At 40.6% G+C, this 21,451-nt stretch overlaps 1 protein-coding gene across 1 annotated transcript in view; it reads left to right on the forward strand.

Annotated features, from left to right (window-relative positions):
* The window catches only part of RPTOR (regulatory associated protein of MTOR, complex 1), a 156,526-nt gene that overhangs the window by 54,673 nt on the left and 80,402 nt on the right, over positions 1-21,451 (forward strand). Inside the window, 3 exon segments of the mRNA XM_009708907.1 lie at positions 4,303-4,478; positions 11,319-11,378; positions 20,927-21,027. Of these exon segments, the coding sequence (XP_009707209.1) occupies positions 4,303-4,478; positions 11,319-11,378; positions 20,927-21,027 (337 nt within the window).

Raw genomic sequence — 21,451 nt, forward strand, 5'->3', positions numbered from 1 at the left:
TCCTGCTGCTGCTTTCCTGGTTATTGTCCTGTTTGGCATCGCTGAGCGGGACAGCAGGAAGGGCAGTGTGAGAATGGCTGGGGAAACGATGTCTACAGAGCAGGGAGTGACCTGGTTAGAAAACACCTTGCTGTGCCCGCCTTGGAGCTCAGAGCTCTACTTGTAATGTGTAGTGCAAGTGATGGCAGTGGATGCTCTGAATCATCTAATTAGCTAGCTGTGATGAGCCTGTGAGTGTGTAGAAGTGCACCATAATTCTGGAGAGTTAAGCAAGCACTTCGTGTGCTGTGCTAACAATGATAAAACAGTAGGCCAGTTATTTCTAATTAATTTTCTGTGTAATTGTGACATTGTGTTTCCTCTGTTTCATAGCGCAAAGGTCTGACGTCTTAAGGCCACATTTGAGATGTGCAGAAGTGAAGGCTGAAATACGTCACCTAGATGTGTAATTTGCTGCACGAGAGACAACGTTTTGATTTTCAACTTTGTTTGAATTTTTCAACAGTGTACGTTACAGCTGCATACTAACTTTGTTCTTTGTCTGTGTAGGAACTCGGTGTTGTGGTGGGGGTGCCTGTTTGTTCTCCCCCCCCAGCAGGGCATATGACTAACTAGTCCTAATTGGAGCTGATGAACTCACAGTGCTCATTTTTCCATCTTCAAGATTAATTCTCAAAAAATTAGCCTAACGACCGCACAGCAAAATGTTATCTGGCATTAGCATCATGTCTGGGGGGGAGTTTTCTAATCCACCATCTGCTGGGAGAGAGGAACATCTCCTTTTCTGTAGCTGCATTAATGTCTTCCACAGGGGAAGAGGATTCTCACAGCGGGAGTTGTGTGAAGCTGGCAGGTCTGGTCAACACTTGAAATAACAATTCCTAGTTTCTGTCTTGGGGCGGAGTTCCTCCCAAGTTTGCCTTGAACACATGTGCTAATTCAAAAAAGGCTTGGTTTTCTGTCAAGTTGCTTGTTTGTCAGTCTAATTATATAGGTACGTAAATGCTTTCAGTAACAGTGGTTTAAAATACATATATTGTTTCCCTTTCTGTTAATTACAAGTGGTAATACTTGCAAATCCGTTAGCTCTTCCTCTGGGTAGACAGAGTGCTTGCAGGTAGCAAACTTGAGTGCTCCTTAGCTTGGGCAGCTATAATTTGATTTCAGAAAAAATTAGTTAGCACCATCTTACAGGACTGATAGCATTTTTCAGTATAATTGATAAATTAGTATTACCAGGACTATTTTGTCGAAAGGCTGTGGATTGTCAGTTGCCCTGAAATAACAATAAGTAACACAATAAATACTCTGTTGATGGTAGGGAATTGTTACTTAGAAACCTTATACAGGAAGATACGCATCACTTGCCTTGAGACTGTTTCTGCTGGCAGAAGTTGTGTGTTAGTTATGACCTGCTGCATGGTCTACATCTAATTGATTGCTTACAGAAACTGTTGGCATATTAAAAAAATAATTAAAGATTGTAGGTAGATGCGTATTGATAATTTTGCTAACCTTTCATATACAGTAACTTTACATAGTTTATTTACTGTACATACGGTTGTGAATCAGTACACTTTTGCCAGTTTTTGTTTTTTAATCTTTCTTTAGCTTTCTACTTATTCCATATCTTGCCCTAATAAAAAGTTACATTTATGAGGGAATGAAGCAGTCTGGAAAGTCTGACTTCAGTGGATGTTCTAAGGATGCAAAAATGAATGTTCATAGTGGGCTTTACTTGACCGTCTCTTTTTTTCCACCCCCCCCCTCCTTTCTTTTACTTGTAAAAGAATGTTTTGCTACAGCATTACCCCTGGAAGTCTGGCAAGATCTGTAATTACTAGCTGGTATTTTATGTTCATTTTATGGTTGTTAATAGTTCATCTCCTAATGGATAAATATTTACACTGCATGTGTCAGCTTCTTTAGTTCGTCATACTGTATAGAAGCCAAGAGTTGAGCAGGTCTTGGAGCAGGAGCTACTTCCCCATAAGAACTGAGGGGCACTACCAGACCACGACAAATGTCAAGTTGTCAGTGTTTCACACTACTCAGAAAGCAGAAAATCCATCTAAATATACGTCCCACCTACGGAGCCCATTTATGAGGATGCCCAAAGGGCAAGTCTGTCTTTAGGAAATGAATAGACTTAGTTAAGCAGTTTGACTGCTTTATATTTATAAATCTGTGAAGAGCTAATGCTTTTCCACACTGTCTCTCATGCCTTTCTCCTCAAATAAAAGATCTTTTCAGTATTTTAATTACCTCTTTTTTTTTGTTGTTATTAGCATACAGCTTAAGTTTTACTGAGAGTAAATATCGCTAGAGGAGAAGTGCTGACTTGAGGGTAGCTTTGTTTCCACCCAAGGTATGGCATGAATCTTTGCTGAAAGCAGCACAACTCAGCTGAGAGCAAGGACAGGTCTCACCTAATTTGGACAACTTGAGAAAGCCAAAGTGTGTCACTGCTGCCTCTGGGATTAGAATGGAAAAAAAAAAGTATTTAAAGAATCAAAAAAACTTAATAGGTTGCAGAATTTGTGGAAAAGCATCTGAAACTTCTCCATAGCTTATCAGGTTGCTTTGCTAGACAAGAGGTATATGGTTGTGCCAGGCTCTGGGTTTGTAACACAAGTGTTCTGTTCCCCATCAACCCCTCTGAGACACCAATTGATTTCTTCTTCAGGTAGACAGAATTTTTCACGTATAAAGGTGGTAAAGAATGAGTTTATTAGTCAACTGGATCACCTTACTCTGTTGGCAAAAAAAATCTGCTGAAGTGTTGGTCTTTGAAAGCATGTACTTCTGTTAGCTTTGATAACACAGCATATAGATCACTTTGATGGGTCTTCGCTTTCTAACTCTTACATGAAAGGACAATGAAGGCACTGCATGTGTTACATTTCTTTCCCCTATTCCTTTAAGAACCTTTGAGCACCATAGATCAAAATTTTGGGTGGTTGAAGTGTTTATTTTGTTTACTTATTTCAGAAAGGCACTGGAAAGATTATTTATGTTTTTAATTCCATGAATTATTAGTCTCAAAAATCATACTCTAATCAAGATTTTAATTAGGACGATCACTATGGTTTTGAAAAATGGGAATATTGGTATATATGGTATTTCTAATGTATAGACTGATGTTTGGACAGATTAATTGATTACCATAGCGCAGGTCAAAATTTTAGAAACACAACTCTTTCGCAGCAGACTTGACCCTGATTTTAAAAAAGCACTGAATATGCCCGTGTAAGTGTCTGCTCTGTTTCCCGTTCTTTCTTGCCTTTTCATCCACAGCCTGTGGAGTGAGAGAGTTGAATAACATTTATGGAAAGCTAGTTCTTGTCTGCAGATGCACAAATGCCATCAGACCAATGCACTCCATCAGTCCATGGCTAGCATGAAATCTACACTAACGCATCTCTCAGTTCTGGGTATTTTAAACAGGTGATTATGATTAAATTAAATATAAACTAATCGAGTCTTGGAAAATGATGTTCTAGATCTTGAGATGCTAGAACCTTCCCTTAGAGTTATTTTTCAGTGTAGCATTCACTGCTTAGAGCAGAAATTAGCACCTTTTTTTCCATCCAGAGGAATATGTACAAGGACCTTGAACCCTTTTACTAAAGCATTGTTTAAAACTTGGATCTGTTGATGTGTTAATATTTGCATTGCAGAAGGCAGCGCACATTCCTTTTTCTCTTGTTCTTGGAAGACAGCGTCTCTACTTACAGTAATCTTCTCTCTTCCTTTTTCCAGCACGACCTTTTTGCTCTAGTGAAGGAGAAAGATGTATGGGGAGAAACACAGGGAATTCAGTATTCTTCTGGCTTACCAACAAGAGTCATCTTTATGCTCTGTGGCAGGGAATGCTGCCTAGCACAGCCAAATGAATTGCATTTTTCTATTTGAAGCTATTCTGCCATCTGTGGTGAATGGTTATGAGCCACAGGAAGGATGGTTTTTGCTTAAATGTAAAAGAAAGAATAATTAGCCCAACTTACTTCTGCAGTGCTTGATTCCAAGCTGGCAGATGTGAACTGGAGACTCTGAAGCGGTGATCACAGTGCAGTCTGTTGCAAGTTGCTGGTTTTGGTGCGTGATGGTGTTATGATAAATACACTTAAATACTGTTAATTATATGTGAGTTAAAACTATGGCTGGTGCTACCGTAGTCTTAAGTTTCTCCAAATCCAGAGATCCGTCCAACTTTGACAGGTCTTCCTTGGTTGTTTTCAAAATGGTATAGAAAGGAACTTTATTGTCTCACCACCTGAGTAATCTCCTTGATCTCTCCAGGTGGCTGCAATTAACCCAAACCATCCCCTCGCTCAAATGCCTTTGCCACCGTCGATGAAGAACTGCATTCAGCTGGCAGCATGTGAAGCCAATGAATTGCTACCCATGATCCCTGATCTGCCAGCTGACCTTTTCACATCATGCCTTACCACGCCGATCAAAATTGCTCTAAGATGGTGAGTATCTTCCCCATTATTGAATGCAAGTGTGTAACTTGTGTAGCTTGTCTGTTGAAATGATAGATTTGTTAATCCAAATGCTTCATCTAACCTAAAGGTTCTCTGCAATATTGAATTACAGGATGTGAACTATGCATATGAGACAATATTTTTATTAATCAGAACTAGAAAGGTGAAAATACTGTTATTTTCTACTTAGTACGTTTTAGATTCCAGTTCAGTATCTAGGTTTGCTCAGATTAAGGGATTTACTGTTCTGGGAATTAAATATCTGCTTCTTCAGAGACCAGAAATAGTACATAGTGCAATACAACTTTTTGTAAATTGTCTCTTGTACAAATCATATTCCAAATATTGCAGTTGCTGTAAATATTACAGTAGCATTAAATAATGCTGTAGTGAAAGAAACTGTGCAATAAACCAAAGAAAGATCTTATGGAATGACAGACCGAGTTAATTAGGCAGAAAGTTAGCAGAAAAACTGCTACAGATAGGAGGAGCTTTCAAAGAGCAATATTTTTACCCAACTACGGAGAGGATCACGAACAATTGTGGTGCCAGCTGAGGACATGGTGTGAGGAATCCAGCATATGCACCTAGGTAGTACATAGCTCTGTTGATTCATTCCTGTTGGCACATTTCACTTGATCCTCTCAAGGTTATGTGTAGTCCAGAATGAAAAACTTCAGGTCGTTTACTGGACTGGGTTAAAGCAGGTGGAAGCATATAGACATTGCAGACAGTGGTAAGCAGTTGAGTCACCACAGCTTCAAGAGTCATTGGCTGTCTTTTGGAGACACTTGTAATAAATTATTTATTTTTCTTTATTCTTTATACTTTTTCTGACATACATCAGCAACAAACTGAGTTAATTTTACCAGGTTCTGGTTTGGATACATAGTGCCTTTGACTGATACCTTTTGCTCGCGTGAGGGACAGCACAAGGTCTGTTTAGTTTTTTGTTCCATTTTTGATTTTGTGAGCTTGCAGGGTATTTTCTCACAGAAGAGAGTCACAGCTTGTAAACACTGGCAGAAGTCTTGGATAATTTTGAAAAGCAGGGCAAAGAGCTTCAGTGACATTAGGAGTAATACTTTCAAGGGAAGGTTTTGAGAAAGCTAGGGAGAAAATTATTTTTCTGGCCCAGGTTGTCATGGACCAGGAGCCTGAAGCAACGGGAGACTCGCCTAGAGTTTCAGCCAAGGAATGGCAAACCTCTAAATAAGTTAGGCAGGTGCATGTTCCTCTCATAGCTTTAAAATCCTTTTCATCTTTCTTTTTCCTCCTTCTGTTGTAAAAATGAAACATTATGTTGTTTTTCTAAGATACCAGTCTGGTTGCTATACTAACCACTCATTAAAACTCACAAGTGAGCACTTGCAGGTATGCAACAGGATTGAGACTGCTGATTAGCTAGAGATATTTAATCTCATCTAATACCAAGAGAATGATGTGCTTCTCTTCTGGGACAGGTGAAAGGAAAGAGGAGGTTAACTTCCCATGTAGCTGTTGCTGTGACAGCTCCTCCTCGGTGAAGTGACTGCCTTGACATGGAGCTCTGCTAGCTTGCTCTTCCCAATGCTGGCATGATGCTGGTAGGCTAGCTGTGGACTCTGCCTGCTGTGTGGAATTCCTGAGCTGCTTGCATAAATCCTTCCCTTTTAAACGCTAAAGAAAGTTACTATGCCGCAAAATTCCTTTAGCGGAACTTTGAGAAAGACTGTGTTTTGTAACCAGGAAAATATGGTTGCAGGGAACTACTTTTATCATATGGCTGCTATCCAAATGTGAAGAAGTTTAGATTTCTGCTAGTTTTATCCATGGAGAAAGGCTTTGAAATTTAACTGAATGTTCCATCTGATTAGTTCAAGGCTAGCAGCAGATGACAATGAATGCAACTTGGTAAATACAAATGAGGCTGCTTTTGAAATTACTTGTTGAACGGAGTCCACAACCAATAACGAAAACAAAAAGTGACAGAGGATTCAGCAAATGGAGGTTTCAGTTCAAGTTCTAGGAAGAATGTTTTCACCGAAACACCACGTTAGTGTGCAGAGAAGAGTGAAACAATTGCTTTCCAGGGTGCATACACTGAGGCTCGTGGTTATTCTGAATAACTCATTATTGTGCATGTGTATTAAACCAATACCATGCGGACACAGTGATACCACTTAATTTTTGTTGTTTTCACTAATTCATTAAATCTTTGTGAGAATCTGTAGCATGGGCTTTGATGCCTATTGAAGATTAACGGGTTTATAGCAAGCTGAAGCTTCATAAGTGAAGTGCAAGCTACTGGCATTGGGACTTCAGGGTTCTCCTTCCCTTGCAATTACCAGAACCATACTTCACGTTTTGTGCTACATTTAAAGTGAAAAAGCTGAGGCTTTGTTTGGGTTTTTTTGGTTTCTTTGTTTGTTTGGTTTTGGTTTTGAAGGAAGTCCCTTCCAAACATTTATACTGCTTTATACAACAGTGTTAATACACAGTTTATATATACTGAGAAAGAGTTTTTTTGGATATTAGGGTCTGTTCAGGAACGTTCTGTTACTTCGTCTCCATGGGAACGTGGCTGAGGGGGTGATCAGGGCAGGTTCTCGAGCAGAGCTACACCTGGCGTAAGCATGGGATATTCTCAGAGTTGCGTCTGGTTTGTGTTTCACAGGAAATACATTTGTAAAAATGCAGCTCAGGGGAAGGATTTAAAACTATGAACCTTAGCTGGTCATGGGGCTGATGGTGGTAGATGCCATGCGATCTCCGGGATAGTAAAGTATTTCCTTCTTCATCCAATCCAGTGATTAAGTGTGTTGCTTACTGCAAACACAAAAAAATTTCTCATCTATTCTCTGATGAAGATTATGCTACTTTTATATTCCCTGTTGATTGGCATTATTATGGTTGTGTTTTTATCCATGCAAGTCCCGTAAATAATAAGTGCTTGCTTGTGGAGCTTTGTTATTCACTGCCATTAAACATAATACCTGCAAAGCCAGACCCTCCTCCTGCATTCCAGCTGTTCGATGCAAACCGTGTGTTGGTGTCCTAAAGCAGGCAGTTAACCAAAAATAAAGATGTAAACGTTTGTCATTAAAACTTCTCTTTTACTTCAGTCTAGCCCTTTTACTAAAGCTGATCCAGAACCCTGCAGAATTGTTTTTGAAATAAAACATTTTTGCAATTCTGGACTGACAGGCTAATGAGGTTTCATATACTGGATTTATGGGCAAATAAAAGTTTGATGAATAAATTTCTATACATCCCATTTTGTGCTCTGTATTTTAAGTAAACAACTGATGGACAAAATCACTTATCAAATGGAGTTGCGGCTGTATCCACTTCAGTCTAATTTCAGGGGAAGAGAAATTGATGCTGGTAAGAGAAACACAGGTCAATAATTGGTGCATGAAACTCTTAATGACAGCCTGACAATTCCAGGAATCCAGCGTATGAATTCTGGCTAACTTGATACTGATTATCTTCATATGTAGTGACTGTTGTGAGCTGACGTATTCTAATTATATGGGGTAACTATATATAACCATATATGAAGCAAGCTTAAAGATAAGACGTATGGATTGTTAATCTTGATGGATATGCAGTAATGAGGAAGTAGACGCAGTTATTGCAGAAACAGGCAGAAATTAGTGTATGTTTGGTGCACTGTTCTACGCAGGTCTGTCTCTCTCACGCTGTCTAAAGCAAAAAGCAACTATATTGGAGGTTGTGATCAGTACTGCGTCATATGCTTATATTATCATCAGTCCCTTAAGACATAAACAAGCTGCAGTTACGCGTTCAGAATTTTACACGTCGGGGAGAAGGCTGTGCTTGTCTAAGTTGTCTTAAGGACCTTACGGCTTTGAACCATGAAGTCCCACTCATAAAAGGGTATTAGGGCTCCTGAACAGTGCTGGAAAGCCCCCAGACCAAAAAGAAACAAAAAGTTTGGGAACTGCTCAGACTCAGGAATTTTCAGATACGCAGTTTGTACACCACAGCGCTAATATAGCAAGCTTGTAAGTGCACGGGGGAAAAAGAACTTGACCTCTGACAGCTGATTTTCTGTTGGGTCAATTAAAACAGAATGTTTAAAGTGTTTTTTTTTTTCCTAATGTATTTATTTTGCATTTCCACTTGAGATTTTGAGGGGGTTAACTGAGCCAATCCTGTGACCCAAATTTATTTAGAGAAACTGAGTTTCAAAATATTCCTGTAATATCTGAGTAGAACCGACTTGAGCCATTGTTACATGTATTTCTGGTTTTCTTCTTTATTGCGTGGCATTTATTGGTATATTTACGTGCAACTCTAATGTATTTCACCTGATGTCTGTGATGATGACACCAAGAATCGCTTGAGGCATCACATTTAGAGCCTTGGAGTGATGAAAGGGGGCTGCAGATACAGGATGAGGAACATTTTGTTTACAAGTACATGTTCTTGGCAATCAGCGGTTGTTAGAGAGGAAATGCAGATAGTCTGCTGCTGATTAAATGGGGTTTTAATGAACTTATCTCTTTCCAAATATTCAGGGCACTAGTGGCGGCTTTTACCATAACAAACCCATTATATACAAAAGCAGTAAGTGCTTGCTGCTTTATGCCCTTTCTGGTGAATATCACTCAGATCTATGGTCAGGGCAGAATGGGTGGTTTTTCCCTAGCAAAACGCAATCTGGTTTTATTTTGTCCTCTTTGAGGAGCCATGAGTTCAAATGAAGTAACTGAAATCTAAGCCTATGTACACCTTGCCCACGGTGCAATGCTAGCGGCTCCCTAAGGAAGGGCTAAATGACAGCCGCAGAACGCCGTTAGGTGTGAAAACACCTCTTTATAGTTGACCCGCAGAGGTGTGCCTGGCCTGCTCTTCAAGAAGTTACAGAAATCACTTGGCGCAGTGGCATTTCTCCTGTTATCTGTCCTGAATGCGTGGGGCGAACTTTCTGCCTCTAATCCAGCAAGCTGTAGTCAAAAGCCTTGTGCTTAGGAGAAATCCTTGCAAAAAGGAGGCTAATGTATTTGTTTGCCCTGTGACAAACGCGCTCTGCTGCCAGGCGAGAGCCTGCTCATCAGTTCTTGGACCATTGCTGCCTGGCCTGGAGGAGACCGACTGTGCTGAGCAGGGTAAGGATGCTCATCCTCTTTTTACGCTGTGCTTGCAACAGCGTGCAGTGCTGCCTTACTGATCTGTGACCCTGTGAAATACTGCTGAGTGAGGGAGGTTAGGTGAAATCATAGCTCAGATGAGAGGCTTCCGAAGTAAACACAAGATACTGTGTGACGTGGTAATAAGTGGGACTGTCTTTTCTTTATAGAAAGCAAATGTGTAACAATACAAAGCTATGCTGACTCTGTTATGGTCCTCTTTCAGATATGTAGTAATGTAGAGGTATTGAGCAGAGGAGTTGGAAAGTCTTTGGGCATCCTTAGTCTGCAGGGAGACTCCGGCCTGATTCCAGTGACCTAAATCTGCTGTGCTGAATTCTGCCTGCAGTTTTTGTTTGAGACGGGTATTTCCCTGCATGGTTATGTAAAGCAGTGTTGTAAGATTTTTATATTTTAGCAGATTGTATAGGGATCCCACTGTAGTGTTCGTAGATAGCTTTATGACTTTTTTTTGTGATGGATGGCACACACACCAGAGAAGCAGCCTGGAGACAGCATAGATTTCAGAGCCCATCCCTGTTCTTGGCAGTAATGGGTGTCCTGCAGGCAGGGGATGCCATCAGAAAACTGGAGGGTCCTCAAGATTTCAGAAGTGGGCTCTGCACATCTTGTCCTTAAAGAAGTAATTTTTTTCCTTTACCTGGGGAAGAGCCTTTTGCATGTGCCTGTGGTGGCTCTGGTGAAAGGAGGGGCTCCTGCTGCAGCAAGTCCAGCGCCGCTGGATGCGGGCGGTGGGTTTCCTGGGCAGCCGGGCCCTCCCGGTCCCGCACTGCCCGTGGAGCTTTCTGTTCCTGTGCAGAGTGAACTGTAGGGGTTAAATATCAGTTTATATTACACTGCTGGGTAAATTCTTCATTAAACAGCAGAGAGTGGATTTCTGAAGTAGAGGGGAAATGGACTGGGAATGTAGTGATATCCCTAAGGAAGTAATTCCTCAAGTTGAATTCGCTGGTTTTTCTTCCCAGATCTATTGTTTCCCACTTCTGCCCTCTGGGCCGCAAAGCGTGTCCCCGAGAGTTTTGGAGGAGGGAGACAGATGCTCAGAAACTGGGCTGGCAGTCGTCTGGTCTTCCCACACTCGCTTGGGTTTAGCGACTTTTGGGATTTTCTAGGCGCAGCAAGCGGTAGTGCTATCAGGACTCTGCATTTTCCAGGGCTGACATTCCTGAAGTAGTGGTGTTTGTAATGCTGAGGAAATGGAGTCAGCATTTTTAAAAATTAAATAACTAAGGTGTTTGAACTCGATGCATCCCTCTCGTTCCCTCCCTTTCTCACTTGCCTGCCTGCAGGGAAACCCAGCCAATGCTAATCATTATTCCAGAAGCATGAACCTCCTCGGCTCTCGTGTCGTCTTGCTCCTCCCGAGAGACCGTGCTGGATGACTGTGAGCCCTTTTTCCCCCCCGCTACGTGTTGGAAAACTTGTCACTGTGACAGTTACAATACCCCAGTTTTGACACCTGACGATGGAAATCGCCGCATAATCATGAGCATGACAAATATTGAGGGCCTTGTTGGATTCTTATTATGCTGTGGCAAAGTTTTCTACCCAAACACCATTTTAAAAGCAGAAGCGCTGTAATAAAGAAACCTTCTTCCATATTCTTTCCACAGAACCTTGTCATTAAATATTCAATTAGTGTGTTTTATTTTTATTCTTTTCTCCACAGGTTCTGTATGCAGAAGAGTGTCAGACTGGTGCCAGGAGTCACACTGGATTTAATAGAGAAGTAAGCCAAATTTTAGGATTTTTTTTTTTTCTCCTGTTGCTCTTAATTTCCTCATTATTTCTAGCATTTCTCTTGTTTGTCTGCAAGGAAATTTCTTTGGAAAGCTTTTCAGAGTCTGCACCTATGGTATTTGTCATTTTGTGCCTTAGCATGTGTTGCTGAAATAAGCAGTGCCCATAAAAGTGAGCAGTTGCTCAGGGAGCGGTGCGGCAACGGGGAGTTACGGCTGCGCTGGGGCTTTGCTCGGCTCGGGGAGATCCGAGTCCCGCAGCTCTCGTCGCTCGTGCTGTCCTCCTGACCTAGCCAGAGAAATGGCACCTGCAGACACAGACTGGGGCCGTGTTCCTGGAGGTCCAGCACTGAAAAGCCACCTGTGCGGCTGGTTTCGGTGTGGGTTTTGACCGTGGGAGCATTGACAGAGGAGACGTGCTCACAGCGCTGTGGGCTGTGCACCCCACGTCACCAACACCAGCTAATGAACAGAAAAACACTTAACCAAAAATACTGTTTGTCACTTCGTCACTATGCTGTCCTACTGTTCTTTGTCTGATAGTGGTGTTATGTTCCAGACTTAACACCATTGAAAAATGTTATGATCTTTTTATCGAAGCAGTGTTTGAGCATAATTACTGGTTGTCAGACAGCTGAGGCAAACTGATTAGCCAAGACAACTATTCTTCAAATTCTACTTCAGTTTATACAAACAAGGTAGACTTTGAAATAATAATAATTGTCCGCTGTAGTATTTGCTGGTTTTTGAGACTTTTGGTTTTTTCAAAAGGGAAGCATATTCTTAAAAACTAAAAGGGCGGTAGATGCTTGCGGGCAGTAGATGCTTGCAACCACTAGATGCAGGAGTTCTGTGCTCCGTGCAGATTGGTTTTGAATGTCCTATTCTTGGGACATTGATACACACACACAAACTGTCTGCAAGTGATTAATTAAAGATCATTCATTCAATTTCTGAGAAATTTTGGCTCTAGAAATAATGTTGTTGAGATTAATTAGAACTCTTCTGACACATGGATGTCCAGAGTCCAGTTACCATCTTTTGTCTAACATGAGAACTGTATAATTGAAGGGTATCCTGAAAGGCCTTAGGAGAACAGGGAGCTGGATAATAAGTGTGATTTCTTAATAAAAATATATTATCATACTTCCTTGTTTTTTAATAAGCTTCTGCATGGTGTAGCGAAGTGCAGCAATCATTCATTGCTCATGCTGCCAATAGCAAATTATCTGTTATAGCAGAAGCAATGAGGGTAAGATTGCATCAGCTAAAATTTCTTGTTCAGTTTTTGCTTTAGTAAATCATTCCATGATAACTTGCATGTTTTACATTCAGATGAGGTTAAAATGGTTCTCAATGCTACTAGCTCTTCCACAATATGTATTTTAGAATAGTCAGACTCGTCAGCAATATTTAGGTATTTAATCATGCTAATTTTATATGTGAAAATTTGATTATCCTATCTCATCTTAGCTGGGGAAGCTAAGGACTGGTTCTTCTAAAGCTATGTTTCAGAGACACTAATCTTACCAAAATTAAAAAAAAAATCAGTTTACAACTAAGAGACAGGACCCCATCTATCAAAGGAAGTATTAGAGCGGTTTTCAGAGATGCACCAGTCTGGGAAAAGGTCCACTACCGGATATTGTTTCCTCTGACAGCCCTTGTGAAAATGTGTGGGTTTTGTTTTTCTTTTGGTTTTAAGGAGATAGAAGCAGGAAGGCAGTCTACCCAGGGGTTAACCCTGCTTTGCTGACGTACTCAGAAGTGTGCTAACAGAGTTTTTTGGTGTGAAAAGGAGAACCGATGGGCTCATCATCAGCATGGACCGAGATCACCTCAGGCCACTGGATAAACGTGTTCCGGAACAATGACTATATTATGTTAATTGAAATCAGCACATTGCTACAAGAGCATGTCTAATCAAAGAACATATGGCAAGGGTCAACGAAGGTCTGAGCCAGATAGCTCAAGAATCAGCTTCACTGAACACTTGAATGTGCTACTGAGGGTTAAATACTCTTTAAATAATAGTTTACTGGCAAAAAAAAAGAATTTTCTTCAGTAATCTTGTTGGTTAATGCCACAGCACACATGCATTCTTTCAAGGCTGTCTTCATGGAAAGTGTGCCAGAAGTAGGTTCCTGTAGATATGGAATATTTAAACGTCATCTTAATGTGCTACATATATCAATTATAGAAAACGCATGTTTTTTATTACAGTCTTGAGATAGGCCTAGAATACTTCCTGGATTGCCTGTGTGTATATTGTAATTTATAATTTAGTTGTCTTTAAAACTGAGGAAAGAGTTTATTTTGCAATTAAGATGCAGACTTTGAGACTAAATTAGGCTGCACCTTGTTTGAAGCACTCAGATTTCTAATTATCTAGGCTAAACTGGCAATGTGTGGTGTATCCTGATGTGCATTTATATTACAGATCTTCTGAGATGAAGCCAAAATAATAGAAATAAAGATCTTTGCTGGAGCCAGACACCAACAGTACTTCACATGTTGGTGAAGTACTATGAATTTAGGAACCTCTGGCTGCCTTTTCATAAGACTTCAGTGGCAGCACCAGTCGGGCATTCCTACTGCCTTGGTTGGTCTCTTGTGCTTGATCACAAGCCATCCCATCATCTGTGCTGGCACAACTTCTTGTCTGGCTGCTGAGTGAAATGAAGTGGGTCTTTGTTCCGCTTTTTGAAAACTTTGGAAAAAATCTGAAGGAACGGTTTAACTTGGTGTAGGGTGGAAATACAAAGCTGAGTGCCAAGAATCAGGGATGTACAAGAATGCTTTAATCTCTGTTGCTACATTGGGCTCCCTCTCCTGAAATCACATTCCCAGGGGAGCAAGAATGGTATATTCCTGGGATTATTTTTTTCCCTGGCTGCATTTTGCAGGAGGAGGGAATTCTCTAAACAAAAATCCCGGTGACCTGGGAGCTGTTTGTGCTTCTCGTGGGGCCACTTAGAAGACAATTTTTTCAAATGACAGCGTGAATATGTTACCACAATTCACTTTCACAACTGGGAAGGAGCCTAGTCCCTTGCTGTCAGGGTTTTGTGACAAAGGACCTTTTCTGAATGTCAGCTCTGTGTCACGTAGGCAGGAGCAGTGTGGGAGAAATTCATCTTGCTGCAGCGTGTGCCCTTGCTGTTCTGAGAGCAGAGAGCCCATCTCTAAGCTGTCATTCACCAGCACAAAATCTATTTATAAAAATCACTAGAAATAACCAATCTGAGACTAAAATTAATTTTTGTTTCCACTTTAGGTATTGTTGAATGTCACAGACTGGAAATTGTTAATGTTTTACTGCCTATTGATTATTGATGAGTAATGGTTCCATAGGAGCCAATTTAAAGATGAAGTAGGAAAAGTAAATTCCTGAGATATCATGTGGCAAAAGTAATGTAATTGGCAAAAATGTAGAAATGATACTGTAATATAGGGAATACCTTTAGTGCATGCTCTCAGAGCTTAGCTAATCAGTTGCCTTCAGGATGGTAAATTGGAGGGCAGACGAAAGAGAGCAGCTGGTTAGTATCGTAATTTTTTTTTTTTTTCCCCAGGTGATCCCAGTAGCAAACATCAGCTACTTTGGACCCTTTTAGTAAATTTTCCTCTGCCAGGCTGGCACGCAGCATGTTGTGGGTGGAGGGGTCCAGGTTAACATCGCCCAGGACCGGCCCAGGGTGACCAAGAGCCGCAGGTCCGGCCGAGTGTGTCGGTAAATAGGGGAATGCACAGAGCGCCCTGGTCCCGGCTGTCCCGGTCACTGCTCGGGGTTAAATGAGTATTACTTTAGCACTTCCCCCTCAAATTTTAACGCAAACAGCAGCTTTTTGCTAACTTTATGGAGTTGAGCACGTCAGTCTCAGAAGAGAGTTTGTTGTGTCACTGGAAATGACAGTTTGTTTGAAAAAGCCAGAAGGACAAAAACTGTCAAAGGATGGTAACAACCTTACTGACCATACTTGTGTTTAAATAAACAAAGTTGCAAATGAGGTCAAATGCTGAACTGAAATGGTATTTCCAACAAGATATGATATTGCCTTCTAAAATCCACTGCCTGCCTGGTGCGAGGAAATGCTGCCGGAGCTGCTGGTGTTCAGGCTTGGCAGCAATGAGCAAGATTCCTAACTAGCTGGAGAAAAGCATGTGATTAAAAGAAAAGAGTTCTGTTATTTTCAGAAAAAAAAAACTAGACAGGGCCAAATGCTGTTGCCTCTTGGGCAAGTGACTAAAGGCAATTGAAGGTAGAATGATAGCTCTGATGTTGCCAGGACCGTGGTCTCTCTCTAGCAGGTCTGGGTCATCGCAGCTAAGATGTCTTTGCAGATATTTAATCAAGCTTGCCAAAATTCTAAAATACTGCACCCTGGGGGGTTTTATATTTATTATTTTATTTATAGTGGGGAAAACTGTAATTCTTAGTTTGCCTTTAGATCTAGGTTAGGCAGCTTTCAGCCCCTTTATTTTCTTCTAGAAAATTCAGTAGAAGGCATTAGAGCATACTTCAGAATGTAAGTATCCTTAGCCACAGTATAACAGGGATGCTGTGGCACGCTACCTGTTGGTAACACATCGCGCATTAGTACTTCAGTTGAGGAAAAACTTTGCTTTTGAAGATGTTATTTTGAAAAGTTTGTCTTCTGTAATAAATCTGGTTTTATTGAAATGGAGTGTTTAATTTTATCGCCATTGTTACAGGGTATCAGTCTCTAGTGTAGGCAAAGCCTATTGTAAATACAAAGTGAAGATCATACTCAAAAGGATGGTTTTCATGGCAACACTTCTTTCATATCTTTATACAGAGAGATGACAGGATTGAACACTGGTGTACAAAGCTTTACAGCACCCTCGAACAAATAATTTAAGAGCCTCGAACGTTTTGTCTTTCTCAAGTAGTTTGCCAAGGTTTCAGGAGACCAATCATGGCACGCCTGTAGCATTCATGTTATTTTGTGATGAGGACATGTTGTCTTTGAGCATGTTAACTATGTTGATCCTGTCTAAGCAGCTTTTGCCAGTTCAAGAGATTGCCACAGCGTATATCCTGCCTGTGTTACTGTTATACCATTTGCTGTGGTGTATGCTCTCCTTTTTTTTTTTTTTTTTTCTTTCTTTCTGGAAGAGTGAAAAGTGAAATATGTTATTTTCTTGCCCAAAACTAAAATTATTGAGAATGTTCTCAGATATGCATCAATACCAAAGCATCTTGTTTTCTGAAGTCTCAGTATGATATTGCACGTCCCAATGTTATATATATTATATTCCAAAAGTAGAGATAATGGTGGAGCCCATCTGAAGGGAAAACCTGGCATCTTTGAAGTAAATGCTTCCCCTGTAACTAAAGTGATTCATGGGATTTTGCTAAATTTCTGACAAGGACATTGATGGCTACACCTAGCACGAGCTCTTTAGTGACCCTGACATTTTGTAGTCCTCACTTTTCGCAATAGACTGCCGTGATTTAGGTCTCTGTAAAGGCGTCTGTCAGTAAGCTGATGGAAGAAGCAATTGAGAGTCCAGAGATGTTAAATCGCAGCGAGCAGCTGAGACAGCCTGCCCTTTTTTCCTTTTCTTCCTCTCCCTCAAAAATAGTTTTTACAAATGAGGTCTGCTTTGTCCTTACTGTCAAAGTGTCTTGCTGATTGTCAAAGCATGATGTGAAAGACATTAGGAGCAGTGATACCAAGATGACAGCAATATTCCTCGTGGGGAAAAATACTTTCTGGAGCCTTGCGACGTTCTGGTTATGCAGATGCATGCCCAAATAGAAATTAAAAGAAGCTTTAGTTTATAGCCACAGGATGGATTTGAAAGAGCACATTGTACGAGGGAAAGGTACTCACCCCAAAATATTTTATCTCAAAAATGACATGAAGTAAATTTGTGTAGTGGAACTCTACAAAAATAACAGAAGTGACCTCTTCTTCTTTAAGAGAGGTATAGATGCTGTTTTAAAAAAAAAAAAGCGTAACTGATTATTTCAAATAAATCTTTATAGATGTGTGAAGAAATAGGACATTGCTAAACATCCATACGTATTGCTGTATGTCTCTCCTGTGACTTTCTAGTATACGTTGTTGTTGGTTATGTTAATGTAGTGCTATGGTGCAGCTCTTAACTGGGGTGGGAGGTTGGTACCTCTGAGTTCCAGTGCATGGAGATGGAATTTGTCTGATGTGTTTAACTGATGGTCGGCTGATTCACTGTCTCTACCATCAGAGTACATTTGAATGCAATCTGAGAGTTAAGAATCATTCTTCTGTTGCCTTTGGAAGCTTAAACTTTAATTCTCAAAGATGATTAATATCTACTGTCACTAGGTAATACTGTGTTAAAAATCCCTTCCTAGGATCGCTCAGCTTGTCATTTGAGTATTACAAACTGTCCTCCAGTTTCTGGGGTGAGAGTTTGAGTAGTCCCATCTAGGAACAGAAAATAAGTTATGTTTATTTTCATCTGCCGATTTATAGTGCTGACTGTTCCAACTTCAGCCGATTCCTGTGTGCAGCCTGGAGAGCAGCCCTGCCGCCAGTTTCCTACTAATGGCTGCTTTCTAGTGCCGGTTCAAAGTCTGAAGCTCTGGAAGGGTTTTGTGCCATTACAGAAATGTATTGCCTTTCATTGTTGTGCTTTTCCCCACGTTGTTTCTGCCCTCACTGTTAATACCTGATGCATAGGTTTTCAAAGCACTGAACAGCATTAATCTTGACAATGGTGGAGCTAGGTACTAAATTAGTATCTTCCTGACTATGTATGAGGGCAGAAAGAAAGTGAACTCACCTGATGCCATGTAAGGTGCGAGAATGACATCCTATTAATTTCTGCTTCTTAACTGTGTCCCTTGTAGGCAGCTGTATTTTCTGTGAATCTTGCAGCCAGTCTTAGAAAGGACAGTTGTATTGTGAAAAAATACCAAATGCATTTTAAAATCCAACATAAAATCTATACTGTTCTCATAAGTAGCTATTTTAAGTCTTTAAATACAAAAATAAGAAGCATACCTTGTTCCCCAGGAAAGCAGATATTCAAGTCACAAGGAGTTTCTAAGGTTGGGCTGCTAGCAGCAACTTTGGATTTCAGCCTGTCGTTTCCACTTAATACCATCAGTGAGATAGGCAGGAACTCACAATCTGCGCTTAATAAAAGAGAATTTAGTATGAACTGTGCGCAGAACTCTCCATCTGGTGTAAAGATTCGAACTCTACTGTGAAACACCCTATTTCTGTTTCCGCTGAAAACTGGCTTGAAAGTGGCCATCAAATGGTTTAAGCTCAGCATTTGGCTTGGTAGGGAATGTCAGCAAGGATCACTTTGGTTTCTAATTAATAACATTCTGACTTAGGAGATGTTGCTATTTTGCTGCAGAGGGTGTTCTGCAATGCAAATATTTGCGTGAAATCCTCACCGGAGCAGGTGTGTGGCCTTGTGTTCCCTCTGCTTGCTCTGGGGGATCAGTTAACAAACACCGTTTCAGAGGGATGTATTTTCCCTCTGATATCAAGACAGACAGGAATTTTTTATAAGATGTTAATTTCTAGCTGTTTTAGAAGCTGTATTTATACAAGGGAATGTGCTTCCGCTGAACCTGCATGGGAATAGCACTGCCATACCTATCAGAAGAGTCAGTTGCCATAGAGAAAGCGCTTGCTTCACATAGCTTGTCTTGATACTTTTAATATTTGAAAACTTGTTACCGAAGAGAAGCTAGGGAGCATTAGGATTACATCCATAGGATGTCCTACCGGGCGGGGTGCATGTTTCTGAAAGTTCCCCATCCTATCTCCGGTACTTTCTCAAGAGGAAAAAAAGCTGTGCCTGAGAGCGCCAGGGTGTGTTTGTGGGTTTGAGTGTTAATAAGACAGCCCAGGACCAAGTCAGTTGGTCTTGGTTCATTGTTGGTTCGGTGGTGGTTTTTTGTTTTTCTTCGTTTTCTCTTGTTTTTATGAGAAGCAAATAAGTATTAGAAAGCGTATTTAGGAAGGCTGGTCAGGATGGAGGCAGAAACTGAGAGATATTGAAGAACCATTTACAGCCACTTTTCTTCCTTTAAGCAGTGTTGTGCGTGTGTTGATTTTGAGTCACGGTAGACTGTCATTTGGTCTCTTCAATCACAAAAATCAGATTGCGTGTTGGTCCTGTAGTTTCTTTGGCCCTCATGTCTTATTACATATGAACAAATACAGCATGAGATCTTTGTTACCAGCTCCTGGATGAAATAACTTGGAGAGACTTTTTTCAGTCTGCAAAAGCAAGATCCTGGACCCTGGAAGAGCAAGGCTCCTGGTGGATCATGTGCTTTGGTCAGGCTGTTGTCTCTGGTGTATTGATGCTTAGAATAATAAATGTTAAGCCCAGAGGCGACCATTGGTTTGTCTGCTCTGACCTTCTGTGTATCTTGGGCACAGAATTTCACCAGGTTACTGCTCAGAAGAGCCGAATAACTTGTGCTCCTCTGGAGTGTGTATGACTTGAACCTTTGAAAGATGAAGATTGAATTGCTTCCCTTTCTTTTAATGGTCAAGTGCTCTTCTTTCTTTTTCCACTTGTGTAAAGTATTCGTTGGCGCCAAGATTTTTCTCTCTTATAGGTGTTTATCTACAATGTTCAAATTGTTCCTTGGTAGGGGAGATAGAATGACCTTAAATTTCTCACTGCATGAAATTCATTCATTCATTTTTTTTTTTTAAGTTTTTCTGCATCTTCTATATTTTATATGTCCTGGTTTTAAGCTGTTTAAATGAATGCCAAAACATGAATACTAGGCAAAACACTCTAGTATCGGTCTCAGCAATACAAGGTGAAGTCACGTCTCTGTGCACTGCTCGCTCCCTTGTAGAAGACACGCTGCTGTGCTACTTTCTTGTGATAAGGATCTGTGCACGGTTGCCTGTGCATTACTATCTGTAAATGCTTAGGGCTTTCCTAGGTAAACTGATATTTCTTTGGAGTTGGTTGGGTTTTGTTTCTGTTTTTTACTACTTGATGAGTCTTCATGCAACAGGGAAATTTTACGGCAAAGAGTTCCTTTTATCTAAAGATACCACTGTTAAAAACATAGTGAGCATACTGCTGTAACACTTCAGAACCCAAGATTTAAGAAACCTGTGTATTGATGTGAATGTTTTTCAAAGAGAGGTTCACGACTCAGGTTTTCTTAGAACTTTTCATTAAATGAAAGTAGTCTTATAGCCAAAATATACACACACGTACGTGTGTGCGTGTACAGGTATAGTCACAGAAAGGCTTTCACTGTGACAAACCGAAGTGTTAGTTCAGTCCCACACTCTTGTGTATACTGTAACAACTCTCTGGCTTTAAGGAAGTGCATTTGAAAGCATTTATTTATTAAATGCTCATGTGACATGGAGCTGGATTATCCCAATAGAATCACTTGTTGGCCCTCCACTTTTGCTTTGTTTGAGGAAGGGGATGTCTTAGAGGTGTGCATGTGTGCATATCTCAAAAAAAATATGCTTTTTAATAGGAAAAGTACTTGGATTTTTTTTCTCTCCACTTGTAGGATTCCTGGAAGACTGAATGACAGGAGAACTCCCCTGGGAGAGCTGAATTGGATCTTCACCGCTATCACAGACACCATTGCATGGAATGTCTTGCCTAGAGGTAAGACTTGGGCAGGTGAATCAAGTTTTCATCAGAAGTGAGCATTGCTTATTCAAAGCTGAAGGATGAAGAGTAAGATAAATGAGACACTGAAATAAGGAGAAAATTAAAGCCTGATATTGAAAGAACAGATAAAACTGGATCTTAAGGCTAGTTAGATTTTTAAAATTCATTCTTTTTAGCAGAAGCATTTCAAGCAACCTGATCGTTAGAAACCAGAAAGATTTTTTTCTAGTGCTGACATGGTTGCTTTAGCTTGAATAATTTTCTTTCTTACTGTATTTGTAAAGAGCAATCTGTTTTCTTCCAGCCTTCGTTAGTATAATAAATAAAGGATTTTTTCCCCATTTGCTGGTATGGCAGTCTGTGCTTCCCCATGAGTAACTTCATCCCATTTCTTTACCCCTGTCCTACTTTGATTCAT

The sequence above is a fragment of the Cariama cristata genome, unplaced genomic scaffold, assembly GCF_000690535.1.
Source record: "Cariama cristata isolate BGI_N322 unplaced genomic scaffold, ASM69053v1 scaffold6301, whole genome shotgun sequence".
NCBI classification, from domain to species: domain Eukaryota; kingdom Metazoa; phylum Chordata; class Aves; order Cariamiformes; family Cariamidae; genus Cariama; species Cariama cristata.